Source organism: Propithecus coquereli, unplaced genomic scaffold, assembly GCF_000956105.1.
Source record: "Propithecus coquereli isolate 6110/MARCELLA unplaced genomic scaffold, Pcoq_1.0 Scaffold10, whole genome shotgun sequence".
Taxonomy (NCBI): Eukaryota; Metazoa; Chordata; class Mammalia; order Primates; family Indriidae; genus Propithecus; species Propithecus coquereli.
Genome location: NW_012133858.1, coordinates 3,896,814 through 3,917,169, shown reverse-complemented (window position 1 = coordinate 3,917,169; position 20,356 = coordinate 3,896,814). Strand labels below are relative to the sequence as shown.

At 41.5% G+C, this 20,356-nt stretch overlaps 1 protein-coding gene across 4 annotated transcripts in view; it reads left to right on the top strand.

The window, feature by feature from the left end:
* Window positions 1-71: 71 nt before the first annotated feature.
* The window catches only part of PARP9 (poly (ADP-ribose) polymerase family, member 9), a 34,614-nt gene continuing 14,329 nt past the window's right edge, over window positions 72-20,356 (top strand). The window contains exons 1-9 of one of the 4 annotated variants that reach the window (XM_012642008.1): window positions 72-208; window positions 371-559; window positions 4,441-4,546; window positions 5,444-5,519; window positions 7,546-8,393; window positions 10,505-10,723; window positions 12,258-12,476; window positions 17,435-17,492; window positions 19,883-20,263. In XM_012642008.1, the coding sequence (XP_012497462.1) occupies window positions 4,532-4,546; window positions 5,444-5,519; window positions 7,546-8,393; window positions 10,505-10,723; window positions 12,258-12,476; window positions 17,435-17,492; window positions 19,883-20,263 (1,816 nt within the window). In that variant the 5' untranslated portion in view covers window positions 72-208; window positions 371-559; window positions 4,441-4,531. Of the gene's footprint in view, window positions 209-370; window positions 560-1,138; window positions 1,198-4,440; window positions 4,547-5,377; window positions 5,520-7,545; window positions 8,394-10,504; window positions 10,724-12,257; window positions 12,477-17,434; window positions 17,493-19,882; window positions 20,264-20,356 lie in introns of those variants that run through there. The other 3 variants (XM_012642013.1, XM_012641992.1, XM_012641999.1) reach the window with 3 other exon arrangements.

Sequence of the window (20,356 nt, the reverse complement as noted above, 5' to 3'; positions counted from 1 at the left end):
CGGTAAAGCCGTTTTCCCTCCTCTGCTTGCAGTCGGCGCTGGGGCCGTGTGCCGGGTGAGTAGGTCGCGTCCCTGGGCGGTGGGCGCTGCACGAAGCGCTTTCTCGGGGCTCCGCGTCCCCGCTCCTGCAGGCTCAGGCCGGGGGCGGAGGGGGACCGGGGTCCCAGGGCCAGGCCTCCCCTGTGAGGATGTAGACTGGGCAAAGAAAGTAAGTTTCTCCTGTGTCTCTTTGTTACTTATTATTATTACTATTATTTGCCTCGAAAATGCAATTCACATTCTGAATTCAGGTTAAACTTACATTTTTTTTAAATTTGAATTTGTTCACCTGCATTGTGACCTCTTACCCGTTCCCTCGTTCCAACTTTAGACTGGCTCTTGGGGCTTTTCGGCCCCATTCCTTCATTTGGCCCACAGCACTGAACCGCTTGCTGCCCGGCGAACTGGGGAGTAAAGATGAGAGCGAGACCGTGACTCAACGGCTGGTGAAGGGAGGTGGCCTGTGAAGCAAGAAGAGAAACCTCTGGACGGCCTCTGAGAAGTTTCAAGCACAATCTTGGTAAGAGTGAGGGGAGGGCAGGGCAAGGGAGGGCAGGGGAGGGGAAGAGAAAGGAAGGGGAGGGGAGGAGTGGGGAGGATGAGGATGAGGCACAGGCCACTGTGGTCTGAAGAACAGAGGGGGCCTGAGGCCTGGGAGGAAAGGATGTAAAGGAGGAAGGGTCCACCTAGAAGATGCTATCCAGTAGAAATATAATGAAGAGTCTGTGTGTTAATTCTAAAATTTTTTGTAGCCATATCTTAGAAACTATAAAGAAACAGGTGAAATTAATCTTAGTGATGTCATTTAACTTAATAGCCAAAACTTAATCATTTCAGCATGCAATGAGATACTTTACATTCTTTTTGTCATACTAAGTCTATGCGATCCAGTGTTTTTCTTACATTTACATCACATCTCAATTGTGACTAGGCACATGTCAGGTGCTCCGTAGCTACATGTGGTTAATAGTCCACCTGAGATGGTGAAAGGCCTTGAAGAGCAGTGAAGAGAAATTGAAGCGTTGTAAGCAGTGGAAGAGAGTGACATGGCAGATTTGCATTTTAGAAAGATGGTGCTGACAAGGGTGTGGAGGACACATTTTCAAGCAGGAATGAATGGAGGCAGAGAGGCCAGGATAAGCATTTTGCACATGGCCGGTAAGACTGGAAATGGGTCAGCCTTTATGTCAAGCAATTTGACAGTACTATTGGAATTGTCACTGCATATGCTTTACGGTTCTGCAGCTCCACTTCTAGGAATCTGTCCCATTGATATACTATCCCCTGTGTCAAGTGACCTATGTACAAAGTTGTTCTTTTCAGTCTTGTTCACAATAGCAAAAGATTGGGAACTCCTTAAACAGCCATAAGTGGGAGGACTAACAGTTAAATAATAGTGTGTATAAAAACGAGGAACATCTCTATGTGCTAATGTGAAAAGATGTCTATGATACAATAAGTGGAAAAGATAAGATGGAGAAGAGTAAATACAAGCCGCTACCTTTTGTGTGAAAATACTTCTGGAAGGATATAGGAGAAGCACTGATTGCCTCTGGTAGGGGAACATAGGGAGGTAGGAGTGAGCCTTTTACACTTTTAAAATTTGAACATGTAAATTGAAAGAGTGAATGAATGACCCAAAGGACACATGTCACACACAGGCTATGTGAGAGCAACATGGCTGGTTTATTCACCTGGGTGCGGGTGGGCTGAGTCCGAAAAGGGAGTCAGCACAGAAGGGGGTTTAGTGAGGGTTTTTATAAACAGGGATAGCAGACCCCCTCCCACCTGCCCTGTTCAGTTCTTTGTTTCTGGGCCAAACTGGCAGGTGAAGAATTGCTTCCTGCTACGTGCAGCAGAGGACGGTGGGCAGAACAGCTGTTTATAGTAAATTCTTCTTCAAACAACCAACTGCTACTACCCCTTTGCCCCAGTGGCACCCATCCTTCTGCTCTGGCCTTGTCCTTATCAGGACAGCTAGGGAGGGATAGCCTTGGTCTCCATCAGGGAGGGAGGGGGAAGGAATGCTGGCTGCAGCCATCAGATCTACAAAGTCCAGGGACTCCCCAGACTCCTGCGGCTACTGTTTACAAGCCTAAGTTTTGCATTAACCACGTTCTGTCCTACACATACTTTTCAGGTTCCCACCTGGAATAAACCTAACATAAATGTAATACCTGTTCAAACAATAAAACGTAAAATTAGGTATATTAAAATCTTTGAAAAGAGTGTATTGCCACAGGTCAGACAAGAGGTGCTGAGACTCTAAAGTGAAGCAGTGTCCGTGGGTGAGGAGGGTAGGGGCATATCTGAAAGCGATTCAAGTGGTCAGGACCCAGAGATGGGTTGGATATACGGCAAAAGAGAAGATTCAAGAATTCCTAGATTTCTGAGCCAAGTGGGTAAATGGTATATATCATTTACTGAGCTGTGGAATCCAGGAGACAAAGCATGGATTTTGGAGGGGAGCAGGAGAATGGGAAAGTGGAGACCAGGAGATAAGGGGTCCAATTTTGCAGAGGCTGTGTTTGAAGGGACTCTAGGATAATCAGGTAGAGTTGAAAAGTGAGGCTCAGGAGAGCCGTAGCCTAGAGATACAGATATGGGGAGTCATATTTGCAGTTGGTGAGTTGAAGCCATGGGAGTGGATGCATCACCCCTGGAGAGAATGTAGGGTGAGATGAGAAGTGCCTCTTGGACAGAATCCTGGGGCAAGTGATTAAGGGTGGATGGTGGAAGTGAGCCCAGGGAAAGGCCTATAAACGCATAGTGAGAGATAGCAAAAGAACCAAGGGAAGGTGGCACAGAAGAAGCCAAGAAAGTGGGGTTTTAGGAATCAAAGAATGAAATACTATAGAAAGGGGTCAAGTACAGATTAGGACAGAATAAAGTCCATTGGGGTTACCACATGGAGGACAGTGACGACAGTTTCAGAGGAGCGCTGGGAGTGAGGTGGGGAGCCAGGCTATAGTGGGCTAAGCAGGAATGTGGACAGGAGTAGAGTCAACTGCTCATTCCAGAAGTTCAGCTGTTCATGAAGAGAAGGAAACACAGTAGGAACCATTGATGGAAAGTTGGGAAGGTTTTTGTTGTTTTTTTTAATGCAATAGATTGAATGTTTGGGGCAATATGCTCCTTGTTTCTATTTCTTCAGGGTTAAATGAATGTCACCTCCACCACCAAGTCTATCCATAGGCCTGTAGAGCCTGGTGTGAAGACAAACAAGTGCAACATCTAAAGCAAAAGCCCACAGCCAAAGCAGCTGCTGGTCTCCCTTCTTTTGTGAAAACAGCAGTGCCCTCTGGAGGCAAAAATGCATCTTGTCCTTGCGTTTTACAGTTGTACTGAACTTGCTGTTTTTCCTTGATTCGTAAAGGATAGTGCTCTGATGCTGTAAAAACTTTTCTATTGCAAAGACATTAGCAATCATTTCAGAGGACTGAAGATAGCAACAGTGTGGGCAATTGCATTTTTAAATATTTTCATTGTCATTCTTCTGAAAATTCACAATCTTTAATTCCTATTTATTAGATGAAAAATCATTAAAATGTAATTTTAATGTAATTTCTTAGACTTTCTGACTTTTTTTTTTTGAGACAGAGTCTCACTCTGTTGCCTGGGCTAGAGTGCTGTGGCGTCACTCTAGCTCACAGCAACCTCAAACTCCTGGGCTCAAGCAATCCTACTGCCGCAGCCTCCCGAGTAGCTGGGACTACAGGCATGCGCCACCATGCCCGGCTAATTTTTTTTATATATGTATTTTTAGTTGTCCAGCTAATTTCTTTCTACTTTTTTAGTAGAGATGGGGTCTCGCTCTTGCTCAGGCTGGTTTCGAACTCCTGAGCTCAAATGATCCGCCCACCTCAGCCTCCCAGAGTGCTAGGATTACAGGCATGAGCCACCACGCCTGGCCAGAGTTTCTGACTTTTATCCAGATATTCCCCTATCTAATTAGGTCAGGATATTTATCACAAATTTAGTAATACTTACCCCTCACAGGCACGAGTGGTGTTTCCTCTTTCTTCAAACACTCTCCAAGGGTCTTTACTCACCCATGAGGCTAGTTCTTTGAATACTGTCTCACCTTTTGTTCTCATCCTGTTCTAAATATGTAAAAACCTGCTTCATGCTTCAAGGCCTGGCTCTAGTCTCCCCTCCTCCATAAAGCTTTCCCTGTTCCGGTCTGTACAGCTTTTTACCTTCTCTGAACTACCCTCACGGTTTCAGTTGCCACCTCTCCTGGAAAGAATAGAAAGTAAAAGGTGACAACAGCAGCAAAACAATGTATGCATCTTCACCAATGATGTGTAAAACTATTCAAGATAGCTCCTACAGTATCTTCTTACCAAATTCCTTAAGGTTCTGATCAATGCTTATTGCATCTTTTCTATTTATTCCTAGAAGTGGGCCACCGTATCTGTGAACTACAATCTGTACTTGGAACCACAAAAGAGAGTATAAACATTTAAAGACCCCCGCAGCAACCTGGAGGATGGACTTTCCCATGGTAAAAAGAATGAATGTGTATATATCATGAACCTTGATCAACACATGAATAGTTCTTCCTATAACAGCAAGAAATCTGAAGTCTTCAGTCATACCTGACATCCTCATCTGGTTTTAATGGCCCAATAAAAGTTTTCTCCTTGTACCATGTGGGAAATGGGGAACGTCTAATCGAATCGAATCAACAGAGTCACCTTGAGAGTTGACTTTTTTTAAAAAGTCACCTCAGCACTGAAAATCAGTATCATTTTGATTTTCTTCACTTATTCAGCAATTCTTCTTTTTCAGGATGGGGCAAAGAGGGTATTGGAGGAGGAATAAAAATAAGGAAATAGAAAAAGGCATCTCATTTGCTAAACTTGAAAATGCCACATTAAAGCTTGTGCCATGGGAAAAAAAGGCAACTGAAAGCATATCCTTACTGGTGGATGGGAGATGCAGCAGGTGAAGCTCCTGTCGCCATGGCTTCTGTTCTGTCTAGAGAAATCTCTTAAAACTTCGGAGATTGGAGGCTATCCAGAGAGTTTGGGGTCATGTTGGTCTGTGGGCCTTTGGGCCTTTTCAAGTGTTAACCTCCAGCCCTCATCTCATTCTGAATTAGAAGTGCATTGACCCCTAGGGAAGTGGGATGGGGGTCAGTGTTTGCTGGAACATTTAGTATTTTAAGTGTTTCAGACACACAGATAAAAAAACACTTGTTCCCCTCCCTCCCAGACCCAGTTCTTTGAGCAGGGTTTCTGTTGTGCTGTGTTAATAAAGGCTATATTTGTTATGAGTAATCTGTAGTCATTTAGCTTCCATTTTTTAAAAAAGCCTTTCTCATTTTTCACAGGGTGCTGGAGCAGCAGCTTACAATGAAAAATCAGGTACGATTACTTGGCTCTCACTCTTGTTTCAGAAAGTCTTTGCTCAGATCTTTCCTCAGTGGAGAAAGGGGAATACGGAAGGAGAATGTCTCCCCGACAAGTGCTCAGGTGGGTGATGGCAGACACTTGTGGGGGCCCAGCACGTGCTTCAGAGGCTCAGAGGCGGTGTGGTGCCAGCAGGCATGTCCGTTTAGGGCCCTCATTGGTCCTCCCCTTTGCCCACAAGGTGGGAGACTCTTCTGACCACAGCCCTACAGCTGCAGTTGGCCAGAAGAGGGCACCACCTGATTGTCGCCTTGCTCAACAAGGCCTGGAAGAGCCAAGCCTGATACTAGGGGTGGCCCATTTGAGAGTTAGAACCAAAGCTCAGGCCAGTTGGGCCTGACTACTCAATTGCTGCTTCTTTTGGGTAATTGAGGCCACTAGAGGTCTTTCTAAGTGGCTCAGATTAGAAATGGGAGTTGAAGTAAAATATAGTTATCACATTTTATCTATCTAAGGATGCATATTTTTTTCACATTTTAACATCTCTGAAATAAAGTCGTCGTCCTCCTATCAATTGATGGTGTGCCACAGTTCAGTTGGCGTCATTTTTCCTTTCTCAGAAGCATATAAAAACAATGTCTTAGATGCCATGAAATATAGTGTTGCAGGTTGGGTTCTCCAGGAAGCAGAAGCTGATATGGAGTTACCAGTGCAAAAGGTTCATGTGAAAGGAAAAGAGAGGAAGCCGGATTGGGCAGGTGGAGCCATCAGACTGCAATGAAAACCCGACACAGAGATTGCCCACCAGAGGTATCCCACGTTGGGCATACATGGCTTTGCTCCGCCATTAATGGAGGCTGCCCTGAGAAAAGCATGACGTTGGCTGAAAGCTGAGATAAACCCTAAGGGGCTGTCGACTAACCATATTTCCCACTTCATAACCAAATTAAAGGTAGATCTGAGCAGCACATCTTCTTGTCTGCCATGATTTTTAGTCAACTAGTTTTAATTCTGCCAAAATTGTGCCATGAAACTAGAGTATCATGAAGAATTATTCGCTGTAGCAAGCACTCTCAGTGTCCACTCATTACTGTCAGTGTCCACTAATTTGCTGGTCTGATGTCCCCCTCCCCGCTGCTCCCCACCAAGGAACTACCTGAACCAATGACCTATTAGAAGGTGGATAAATATCCCAACTCCTTAATTACCACTCTGGTGATATAACTGAGGCACAACATCTACACTGTCTCCCAGTGCAGTTGAACTTCATTTGCTTAGTAAGATACCCTTTGTTCATTTATTTTGTCTTGCTTTCCTACTCTGCCCTCCCCACCACAAGCCTACACTTAGATCCTCATATGAGGGTCTGCTCTTGAGAACACCAACTAAGACAGTGACAAAAGCAAACAAGTTATAAAGTCTCCACATATTTTTTATTCATAATTAAATCCCTTCCAATACATGTGCCCTAAGCATGGGTCTTTCCAAACTCACCATTTTTATATACATTTAAAAAATTCATGGCTAGGTGTGGTGGTTCACACCTGTAATCCTAGCACATTGGGTGGCTGAAGCAGGAGGATTGCTTGAGCTGGGGAGTTCAAGACCAGCCTGAGCAATGTAGCGATATCCTGTCTCTACCAAAAATACACAAACTAACTGGGCATGGTGGTGCATGCCTGCAGTCCTAACTACTTGGGAAGCTGAGGCAGGAGGATAGCTTGAGCCTGGGAGTTTGAGGTTGCTGTGAGTTATGATGATGCCACTGAATTCTAGCCTGGGCAACAGAGTGAGATCCTGTCTCAAAGAAAAAACAAAAAACAAAAAAACAACCCAATCAATTTCATGAGCCCCCATATACACAGTTTTCTTACCACCATCATTGTATCATAGTAGCTACCACTTATGGAGTATTTACCATATGCCAGGCACAAGACTATCTACTTTACGGGTGACCTACCATTGAGAACTCTCGAGTATCCTTGGTTCAATTACATGTCTAGGTAAGAAGAATCAGGAAGGGTGCTAGAGGAAGTTCATTTCTCTTTTGCACATAGGGAACTCAGTCTCCTGCAGTGAAGTGACATTACATCCTTTTCAAAGGAACTTTGCTCATTTCTTTATTTTTTAATCTTCTTTCCTTTTCCAGAGACTGATACTCTCAGAGAAAATGATAGTTGGCAAATTCCCATTAATCACCATGACTTCGAAATTTTAAAAAATAATGAGAGGCAGCTGCATGAAGTCCTCCAGAAAAAGTTTCTCTGTATCTCTACCCTGGTCTCTCCAGCCCTGAAAGGCAACAGCAAATCTCTGCAAGTGTTCAGAAAAATGCTGACTCCTGGGCTAGAGTTATCTGTCTGGAAGGGTGACCTAACCCAACATGCTGTTGATGCTGTGGTGAATGCAGCCAATGAAGACCTTCTACACGGGGGAGGCCTGGCCCTGGCCCTGGTGAAAGTTGGTGGCCCTGAAATCCAAGAAGAGAGCAGAAGAGTCATTGTCAGTTATGGTAAAATACCAACTGGTGAAATAGTTACCACTGGAGCAGGGAGGCTTCCCTGCAAAGTGATCATCCATGCTGTTGGGCCCCGATGGAGGGCAGCGGATCCACAGGGATGTATCACTATGCTGCAGAGGGCCATTACAAATATTCTGGATTATGTCATCTATAGAAATACTCTCATTAAGACAGTAGCAATTCCAGCCCTGAGTTCTGGGATTTTCCAGTTCCCTCTGGATTTATGTACACAGACCATTGTAGAAACTATCCAGTTTAATTTGCAAGGGAAGCAAATGTTCGGTAATTTGAAAGAAATTCACTTGGTGAGCAATGAGGACCCTACTGTTGCTTCCTGGAAAGCTGCTTCAGAACACATCTTAGGGAGGAATGAGCTGGGCCCCTGGTTGAGTCAAAAAGCCACCCATCCTCTCAATACAATGGTTATGAACAATCTGACTCTCCAGATTGTCCAGGACCACATTCAACTGCAATTGGTAAGTCTTTATTTTTATTCTCTTGCACTACCACAGGTGATCCCTGAATTGTTAATTGCCTATTAAATATTTTTTGAGCATACACTATGCAACACTGTGTAGAAAACATCTTGTCAGGGTTAAGAATATGTACAGTGATGGGCATATGTAGTCTCAGCTACTCAGGAGGCTGAGGCCAGAGGATTGCTTGAGCCAAGGGGTTTGAGTCTAGCCTAAGGAACATAGTGAGACTCCAGCTCTTAAAAAACAAAAAGAAAAAGAAAGAAAATTTTTAAAAACTTAAAAAAACCATTTTTTTTAATTTAAAAATTCAAAAAAAAAATATGGACTTCAGAGTCAGGCCATCTGGATTTGAATACAAGCTTTTCCATTTACTAACTGGGTGACCCAAAGCAAGTTACTTTACCTTTTGGTCTTCAGTTTTCTCATCTGTCAAATGAGGATAATGATAGCACATATGTCTTAAAGTGGAATCGATATACATAAAATGCTTAGAATCGTGCTTGGTACATGATACATGTTTATAATTATCACTGCTATTGCTGTTATTCTTAGGCACCATCAGGAATTAGAACAGTCTTTGATCCCAAGGAACCTAAAATCTATTATATTCTTATGTAAAAAATTCTTTATTTGAAAAATCTCACTGGGGAGAAAAACCATCTCAGCATTGCTGAAGCAACCTGTCAGTGGTAAACAAAAATAATATTTATAATACCAGGACACTATTAATGAAAAAAATTTAAATAAAACAAAAATAATAAATAGGAATACTTGAGGATCCTAGCAGGGAAGAGAAGTCAGGGCAAGAGTGGAGCTAGGTATTTCTGAGTTAGTGCAGCTCCCCTGATAGACAGAGAGCACTTTGAAGATGGGGATGGCTTGTTCATTTCCGTAGCCCCAAGGCCTGGTCTGGGCATGCATCTAGATGTTCAGCAAATTAACGATGAAAAAGTGGAGGCGGCAGCAGGGAGCAGGGACTGCAACAGAGGGAGAGAAAGAATGTAAGGCTATATTCTTTTGTTTTCTGGATCAGTGATGTCACACTTAAGACTGTTGTGGCCACAATCAAATAGACTTAATCATCAGTACAAATACCACTTATCACCAATAAGACAATTAGAGAGAAAACTGAGGGGACCCCAAGAAATGAAATATTTATTCAAGATGTCATTAGCAAACCAATTTAAAATTAAAGTGGAAACATTCTAGTTGAAAAACATCCCTTTAACTGAAATTTTGTTGCATTTATTTATTGCCGACAGTATTAGGAATTTTAAAATGTTTAAAGGATCCCAGTACCCCCAACTTGCAAATTCTAACTGCACTTTCAAAGTGAGACATTCATTAACATCCCTGAGAATTACCTAAGATACCCCAAAAGGGAGGTAAAGCTATCAGGATGATTAGGGGATTCAGGCATGGGGGGAGGAAGGATACTACCTCCTTTAATGCAGCTGTGAGGGCTAACTAGGAGATGATATTACTTAAAGTACAGTCTATTTCTGAAAAGACAGATGAAGAGCTGGTAAAAGCGGTCACCTGTAGCATGGGTAGGTGAGTGGGGAATCTAGGGACTCCACCAAGAGGGAGGCCTACTTGTCGCTGAAGACCTTTTCATCTCATTTGGACTCTCCTTAACCATGTACTACTTACCTTAAACCGTAAAAACATTAGGAGGTAGAAAGTTCCTAAGGAATTTTATTTCTTGTCTATTTAAAACAAAACAAAATCCCACACAGAAATAGAAAAAAGCGATGGTGGCGGGGCAGAGAATGAAGCCATTTATTGATAGAGCTTAAAACAAATCACAGAGAATGCTCAAAATCTAAATATGGGTGGTGTAATCCAGCAAGGGGCTAACAGATGTTTGCAATAAAAATTATATCATCCATATATTGACATAATTTCTGAATAGGACAAATAGCTTCATAGCAATCAAATGATCACTCATTGGAAATATGAATTTCTCTCCATCATTAAATGAATTTTTGTGGATTTAGGATCTTAAAAAAGTATTTTTCAGAGCTCTTCAGGAAAATAAAGATTTAAATAAGTCATTTAAGAAGAAGGAATTTAACAGTGAATCCTGTCCTTTCTTCCCTTTTCAGACAGATGTAATTGTTAATTCTGTACATCAAACTGGTGTTGGTGTAGGACTTCTGTCAAACTCAATTCTACAACAAGGAGGAGCTGAAATGAAATGGGAATTGGATAAAAATTCTAGACTGGTTGAAGATTCCCAGTTTGTAGTGATCACGAAAGGATATAAATTGCCCTGTCAATATGTATACCACGTAATTTGGCATTCTGGATGTCCTCAATATCTGGTAAGTTTAAAATAAATGTATCTTTATGTAGCTCCATAGTCTATTCAGTCTTTATTGAACTTGCATCCTTTCATTACATTCATGAAATATTGTCAAGTGGTATAGTCCCCAATTTTTAGCACCCTTGTGAATACCAGAAATACTGAACAAGTACAGTTGCCACACATTATCTCAAGAAGTTTAATTTAAAATGTTACCAGGGGCCGGGCACGGTGGCTCACGCCTGTAATCCTAGCACTCTGGGAGGCCGAGGCAGGCGGATTGTTTGAGCTCAGGAGTTCGAAACCAGCCTGAGCAAGAGCGAGACCCCATCTCTACTAAAAATAGAAAGAAATTAATAGGACAACTAAAAATATATAGAAAAAATTAGCCGGGCATGGTGGCGCATGCCTGTAGTCCCAGCTACTCGGGAGGCTGAGGTAGAAGGATCGCTTGAGCCCAGGAGTTTGAGGTTGCTGTGAGCTAGGCTGACGCCACGGCACTCTAGCCTGGGCAACAGAGCAAGACTCTTGTCTCAAAAAAAAAAAGTAAAATGTTACCTAGCCCATGTCTAAATTTTAAGTGGGCATACTGCAAATAGACACTGGAGCATCCGAGCTCCCTCAGTCTGAACACTGGTTCACCTCACCATACCCAGTGACCCTGTAGGCCTTTTCCTAAGTAGGTAGGAGATTCAGCCTCTCTATATCTCCCTTTAGGTGTTAAATTCCAGGAAGAGCTGGGATTTCCCTTCTGCCACCATTCCGGTCAAATCTATTGCCTGTGGTCTCTTCCCACCTGTGCCTGCTGTGGAGCATGGCTCTCTGGCTGACCCTTCACCTGAGGCACATAAAATACAAGCATTAAAGAATAGGGGGTACCCACTCAGATGTGGAAAGAGGAAGTTTAATCCCCTCCTCTGCCTTTGTCTATCTTTTTTCTTCACCATTTCTTGTCCTTTCTTGACTAGATCGCTCTCTAATCCCAAATTGGTCCTCCAATCTCTCCATCCCTCAGTTTTCCAAAGTTCTTCCACAGACAGCCTTCCTGTATTGGTATTCAATTTGTTGTTGAAAAGTTGATGGAAGTTTGTATCTGCTAAAAATACTAGCACTTCTCCAGGAGAAATTACATGATTGATCTTAATGACACTGAATAAACGCTGCTTTCTTACTGTAATCTCTTTCTCCTTTGTTGAACTTGCAAGAGCTCTTTATATTGACCTGGAAGTGGCAGGTGAGTGGGGATAAACTGATGGTTGGCTCTCTGAGCTGGGACGCTGGGCAAGCCTACATAAACTGGGAGAAATCACAGTGCCCAAATGTCCTGAATAGCATAAATTGAGCCACTCGATTGCTTGAGTTTCTCCTCATCTAACCTTACAGCTGTAGAGTGTTCCCCATGGAGTGGGACCTCTCCTGCCCTCTGAGGAAGCATGGACATGACCCTGAGGGAGAGTGGAGGTTGGCATTGTAAGATATGGACAGGATCAAGGGGTAAGTGAGGTCTTATTTTTGACTCAAAGGTTGATCTTAAATTTGTGTTTCTCCTACAGACATTGAGAAATGCAGTGAGGAAGTGTTTGGAAAAATGCCTTGAGCTAAATATAACTTCCATTTCCTTTCCTGCCCTTGGCACTGGAAACCCTGCCATAGGGAAGGAAAAAGCAGCAGAGATAATGTTTGATGAAGTTTTAACATTTGCCAAAGACCATTTGAAAAACCAATTCACTGTAAAGTTTGTGATCTTTCCAGGACAACTGGAGATATATGAGGTAGGTTAATATCTTAGAAATGTCCTATAGTTCATTCATTCAACATCTGTTTGGTATCTCCAACGTAAGACACGGTGCCAGGTGCTGTACTGCGTGGTGGTGTTCTAACTTGGTGAAATTTAGTTTTTATAAATTACTTACCTCTGACCTGGTAAAGAATGTCATTGTAGAAGCCATGTTTATCCCACTATCTAGCTTCTCTCTTTTCTTTTGTTGGCATTTATTCTTCCCTCTGCTCCTTAAAGGTAAGCAACCTTCTAGTTTTGGTGTGGAGTCCTCTGCTCCTCTCTCTTCTCTCTTCCTCCAAGAATGCAACTGTTCCTAAGACTTCTGCCATAAATTCTGTAAAGTCCCGTCTTCAGAGCCAACTTCAGACCCCCATCTCCACCCTTTCTCATTTCTGTTTGGATCTCTGACTTTCATCTCAAATCCAATGTATTTAAAATAAATTATTTGTCCTCTCCTCTTCAGTCGATGAATTTTCCCTCTGAAATCCCTATGAATCTGAGCTTTGCCTCTTACTGGCTGTGTGACCTTGGGCAAGTTAGATTACTTATCCGTACCTCAGTTTCCTCATCTTTTAAAAGAGAGATAATAACTACCATATGATAGAGCTGTTGCAAGGATTAAATGAGTTAATTCATGTAAAACACTTAGAAGAGTACCTGGCACACAGTAGGCCCTTCATGAAGGTTAGCTGTTACTGTATCAACTGTAATGAGCTATAGTTCACTGAGTGCTGAATTACTACCACATTAAAGTGAATTATTTATCTTTTCTTTCAAACTAGATTACAAATTCTTTAACAGCGCGGGTGTGTCCTACTTTTGCCGTATCCCCAGTACTGCCCTCAAATTCAATCTATTTTTTCTTAACTCATCTGGAGGTGACCTCAGGATCAGCTGTGGTCTAACAAAATGTAGGGACATGTGTTGCCGGGGAGTTTGCCTTGTGTGTCTGAGTATACAGATCTGTATGTTCAGCTTCTTTAGTGTTCTCTTCATCTCAGCTTTTTGTTTGAGAGTGGACAGATTAGACTGAGTTTCTAACATGTTAATAAGTCTCTGATATATTTGGCATAATTAGTATTAATATATATTGCTGTGCTATTCTGCCTTTAAAGTACCAGCCACCTCTTTGCTTTACTCTTGCTTTGGTGGCATTTTCAAAAAGACTTTAATGATGTTAGGGAAGAATGAAAAGGAAATGAAATAAGTTACAGCAGCTTAAAATAGGTTTTTAAGACATAGCTTTCTGATTCCACTGACAGTAACATCCAAGTGCTAGTGAGACTTCCTCGCATGTGTCTGGGTTTGGGGTATAAAGGGCCTTGCTCAGTGCCTGGCAGAGAGTGGCCCCAAGTATTACTTCCCACCTCCTGACCTGCTCCGTGTGTGGTTGCCACTTTATCTCTCCCTACAAGGAAATGAGTTTATACCTGTTCTAGTTAGCTCTTTCCTGGAGCAAGTGTAAAGATTCTCATTCCTTCTGCTGCCAGTTAGACACAGGGAGATTTGGAGCATTTGTAGCTGATTTTGATGGCTGCTTTCAAGCTATCAGTGTGACATCACTGATGGCAGAGCTGGAAGAGATGTTCACAGTGGGCTCTCGTGAGCTAATGTAAGCTGGCTCCAGTAAGCCACTGTGCCTCATCCACAGCTAGCTGGTGAGATGGTGGAACTTGACCCAAGGAAGTAGCTCACCTTCTGATAAAATGAACGATCCTGTCCTTTGAATGAAGTGCATCAGTTTTCTCCAAGCAGAGGACTATCCCTGGGCTCAGATAGGTGCCCTGAGTACATCCCTGAACTGTTTGTAAAGCACCATATCCAAATAAGAGGAATTAACCACATCTAGAATAGAAGGTTTATTCTCTCCAACATACAAACAAAAATGTGCAAGGCAGTTCAAGAAAGGTAGAAAGATCAAGCATAGTCTGAGGGCTCCCCTAGGGGCTAAAAATAAAAATAGTTGCCATGTATTGCATGGGCCAGGCACTGTGCTAAGAAGAAGCTGTCTCATTTTATTCTTCCCTCAGTCCTGGGATGAAGCCACTGTTGTCATCTCCATTTCATAAATGGGAAAACATAACCCAGAAGTTAATATGCACACAGTCAAGTGGCCAAACCAAGATTCCCAACCTGGATCTGTCTGCTCCAAAAGCCTATATTCTGAATGAACCACTAAACAAAAACACAGAAAAAATAACTTGAGAAATGATACATCTTTTAGTTTTGTGATGCAAAGGAGAGGATTATCTTACACGGTGAATTACATTATATAGTGAACACTGACCACTCCTTCAAGCTTTTTTCAACATTAACACTATATTTTATCCATATGGAGGTATGACATATGTATACATCACCAGCCTTCTAATAAGCCTGTCTTTTCTTCTTAAATAAGTCTTACAATGAGATATGTGTGTACAGAAAGATGAAAAGACAACTTAAAAAGATCCTCACAAAATGAATTTGTCAAATATCCAGAGGTGACCTGAGCCAGGAAGACCAGCTTACACCAAACTCACAATAAAGTGATAGTTATATTCACACACTCATATTTCCAATTCAGAATTGACAGTGAGTAAATAATTCCCCAGCTGACTGAAATGCTTGTGTTCACCAGTATTTCATGATGATAAGGGGCCTAGGTGGAACTGAGTATCTATAAAAGGCGACGGATGGTTATTTAACAAACATTTATTGCATATCTACCTTGTGCCAAGCATTGTGTCTTGTAATAAGGAATACTTCTCCAGGTCACATGACAGACTTCTCTCAGATTCAGTGTTAGTCGCTCATAGACAGAGCTGGAACAACACTGCCAAATTCTTGCCCTTTGGGTCTACTTTTCCAAACTCCTTGCAGATCATCTGCTTGTTATTCACACCTTCTTTCTTTAATGTTATTGCTACTGATAGTTACACTTCTCTTTCACATTCAATTCAAAAGCCTTGCCCAAGGATTTCTAACCCTGCAATATATCTGACTTTTAAAGTGACTTCTGGACAGGGCTAATTTTTATCCACTGTATATGATAGTTCTTATTAGTCTTTTTATGTTTTTGAGACAGAGTCTTGTTCTGTCACCCAGGCTACAGTGCAATGTTGTCATCGTGCCTCCTTGCAACCTCAAACTCCTGGGTTCAAGCAATTCTCCTTCCTTAGCCTCCCAAGTAGCTGGGACTACAGGCATGTGCCACATGCCCAGCTAAGTTTTCTATTTTTAGTAGAGATGGGGTCTCACTCTTGCTCAGGCTTGTCTCAAACTCCAGAGCCCAATGAATCCTCCCACCTCAGCCTACCAGAGTGCTAGGATTACAGGCATGAGCCACCATACCGGGCCATTATTCGTGTTTTTATTGGCAGATAATATTACCTCATTTGTTTTATTTCCAAGTGCTTGGATGAGGAGGGCATCTTCCCTAAGTACCTTGTCAGAACCTCTCCAGGTACTAAATATGCTAAGATTAAGGGCTTTTTGCTCTTTAAATAGCAGATGCAAATGCAATTTATGAAGAAAATGTCCTATAAATTAAGAAACTTCATGTTAAAGTTCAGATGCAAAGTAAAATCTAGTCCAATCTAGTAATTATCGCATTAATTACGATCTTTTCAATGAAGTAATCACAGATGCCCCTTGACTTGTGACAGGGTTTTGTCCTGATAAACCCATCGTAGGTTGAAAATATGGTAAGTCAAAAATGCATTTAATATACCTCACTTACCAAACATCGTAGCTTAGCTTAGCCTACGTTAATTTAACCATGCTCAGAACACTTACATTAGCCTACAGTTGGGCAAAATCATCTAACACAAAGCCTATTTTATAATAAAGTGTTGCATATCTCATGTAATTTATTGAACACAGTACACTGTATAGTATTGGTGGTTTGCGAGATTGCCTGACTGACTGGGAGCTATGGCTTGCTGCCACTGCTCAGCATCACGAGAGAGCATTGTACCACATATCACTAACCTGGGAAAAGGTCAAAATTCAAAATCAGAAGTACAGTTTCTGCTGAATGGGTATCACTTTTGCACCATCATAAAGCCAAAAATTCCTGAATTGAACTATTATAAGTTGGGGGCCTCTGTACTACCAATTGTATCTACTTTGAACAAGGAAGACAGTGGATATGGTGGTTCCAAACTCTAGGAGAGAGGTGTTATTTCATACAGACACTGTGTTAAAAAGTTCTGCATGGCAATATGTACAATTTTTGTCTATAGACTTTCATATAATAATTACAATAGCTAATATATACTGAATACTTGCTATGTGCTAGGGACAATTTTAAGCACTTTATAGGAATTGGCTTATATAAAACAGATCATTTATTCAATCTACAAAGTTTGTGGCTATATAATTTTCTAGCCAGTTGTGGTGGCTCACGCCTGTAATCCCAGCAACTTGGGAGGCTGAGGCAGGAGGATCACTTGAGCCCAGGAGTTTGAGGCTGCAGTGAGCTATGATCATGATCAAGCCACTGCACTCCTGCCTGGGTAACAGAGTGAGGCCTCATCTCTTTAAAAAAAAAAAAAAGAAATTTAAAAGTGAATGTGTTTTATTAATTACAAGAGCATCTGCCTATGTTTGTCTTCTTCAGTGACATATCTACAGCTTTAGTTCAGTGCCTAATGTGCAATAAGCAGGGAATTAGTATCTCTTGAATGTATGAATGGTTATATTTTGCCTAGGAATATGCGTTCTTTTTTAATACCAGATTTTGGTTTTCTTTCCATTTTTCCTACACTGGTTTGCCTTATATGTTTTAACAGAATGTGGTGCTCTTCCTTAGGATTTTCCTAAAGGCTGTTTTAGATTTGTGGGAGTAGGAATGGGAACTGACAGTGGATAATGTCAAATGTGGTGTGTGCAGGTAAAGAGAGAGATTTTGATGACAGTGGCTATGCACCTTGCTTATGACCCACTGCTCTGTTTTGCTTCTTATAGGTTTTCAGTGCTGAAATGGCAAAGAAATCCAAGATGCTGGGTCTCAACAGTTATAGTGGTGAGTTAGAAATTCACAGGCCTACAGGTAGCATCTCCTACCACTGGCTCATTATCTGAACTAATAGAGGGGAGAAGAAGAAGGAATAAGCCAAATATATTTCATTGTGCTCCTGCTTGGATACCAACCTACTCTATACCTTGACCATGACTCTGCTCTTGCTCAGTCCAGTTTCATGATACATCCAGATGGAGGCTAAGTCACAGTAGATAATCCACAGTGTAGATAGTTCATTCATAAATAGATGTCTGTTATTTTTTCTAAGAAAAAATTCTGTCCTCAGAAACTGACTAAGCCAGTCACTCTTTCTGCTCTGAACATCCAAATGGGGTTACTTACCAGTCATTACAGAAAACACATCTTAGTAATACCAGATAAATGGGTTAGTTCTATGTTACTCAAACCCGAGTAATCACTGGGATCATAATGGAAACTTTAAAAACCAACCAACCAAAGAAAAATATGTACAGGCCCCAACTCTGTAGATTCTGATTCTGGAACGCTGGGTCTGGGCCAAGCATATATATTTTGAGGCTCCCTAGTCAATTCTGCTTAGCCAGGTTTGGGATCACTGGACTAATCCAACCGTGATTGTTGGGGGCTGAGGAAGGATTAGCTTTGTCTCATAACTCCATTATTTTAGTGGAGTTGGGTGGACTGAGATGGAATGTTCAGTGGCCCGGCAGTGCTGCAAGTAAAGAAGGGGAACTTTAATAGTTCTCATCTGGGACTGTGCTTTTTATGAGCCTGTTTAATTATCTGTACAATGATCATAATGACAGACTGTTGTGAGGATAATTGGAGATTATGTAAAAATGTTTACAAATTGCAAAACATTAAACAAATGCCAGGGGGTAAATAATTCATGAGAAAATGGACAAACTCCCCAGGTGGCCCAGGCAAGGGAGAGATTCCTTCTGACTGGAAGGTATCAAGAATGGATTCATGGATGAGATGGTTCTAAGCTGGCATTTGAGGATGGCAAGATTTTCAGTGTCCAGAGATGGTGGGGTGGGGCATCCAAGGTGAAGGAAACCCACAGGAGCAAATAAATTCAGTGCATGTTTGGGGATCCACAAGGAATCCAGGGTAGCTAGATAAGAGGAGTTTTAGATGAGGATAACATAGAAAAGGAACATATAAAAGTCTATATGTCATTAAAATGAATAATGGGGGCAAGCGTTACCATTTAATTCAGCAATTCTTGAGGACATCTGTAAAGGAATTGTATAGTATAAGGATAATTGACATTAATAATGATAATGATGATGATCTCAGATTATCAAGGAAAGGTTAAACTGTTTAGGAAGGCAGAAAGGTGTGTTTCTGTTAGAAATATTTAATTCATAAATAGTTAAAATTAAATGTGTTTTGGTGCTAGAACAGTTATCCTTTAGTGATCTGAACAATTTGGTTATCTAGAAGAATAGTGCTTGCTTTGGCAGCACATATACTAAAATTAAAATAATTCCATATATATTTATATATATATTAAAAAATGGGGAGGAGTGACTCCCAACTCCACTCTTTTTTTTTTTAATTTTTATTTTTATTTCAGGATATTATGAGGTTACAAACATTTTGGTTACATTTTATGTCTTTGCCTCACCCAAGTGAGGGACAGAGGCTTGCCCTTCCCCACTACAATGCTCACCACGTCCATTAGTTGTGAGTTTACCGCCCCCAACCCCCTAATCCCTGGAGAATATTACTACTGTGTGAACACCATAGTGTTGGTCAGTCAGTGCCAATTTGATGGCGAGTACATGCCAACTCCACTCTTTAAACAGCAGAAGGTCCATAGTGTCCTGTCATATACAGATAAGATATAATAAGGACTCCTGGGTAGTGGAATTATAGGTATTTTTTCCTTTCATCATAGTTTGATAATTTTCTAATTTTTCAATAATAAATGCGTTATTTTTATAACCAGGGATTTATGTTTAACTGTTTTTAAAAAAATAATTTTCAATTTTTTAGCTCTATGGCTTTCAGAGATATTTGATTTTAAACTTGGTAATAGCAAGAGGTTAAGAGAATTCCATTTAGCAGGAAGTAATAGTTAATATCGATGGTGAGATCACGAGGTGAACTCATCTGTGAACTGACAAATGCAACACAGCAGAGGCAAGATATGGTAAAGCCAGCCTGTTACAAGATAAAATCTGTGTTCCCAAGGAGGCTTACATTTTGGTGTAAAGATGTGTTTACACTACATATGTAGATTTCCTTTATACTCAGCCCAGCTTTCAGAGATAGGTACCTAATTGGAGCTGCTGCTTCTGACAATGGTGACAATAGCATAGGGGTAAACACTGGCCATGGTGTATTGTTCTGCACTGTTTTAAAGCCCACTAGCCTTCTGTGGTTGCTTATGGTAGTCATTTCAGTCCCTCAGTTGACCAGAGAGGAGAAAAGAGAAAATGGACTTGAAGCTAGATCTCCCGTCATCAACTTGACACTATGCAACAAGGAAGAGATGTGTGAGGCCAAGGCATGGATCCAAAGAATACTGACCCTCCGGGACCAGCACATCATTAAGAATAATCATATTCTGTACCTTGGGAAAGAGGAACATGACCTTTTGTCTCAGCTTCAGAAAACCTCAAATGTCTCCATCTCAGAGATTATCAGACCGGGAGAGGCATGGTTAGAGATTAAAGGAGCCCAGGCTGACCTCATTGAGGCGGTTCTGCGCGTTGAACATATGCTGTGCAAAGTTCAGGAGGAAGTGGCAAGAAAAAAGGAGCAAGGCCTTTGGAGCTTATTAGGTGAGTAACTTTCGACTAAGTTAGAAAGTCATCTCTCCTAACTGTTCCTTCTCTGGGGCATGAATGTATATATATATATATATATATATATAT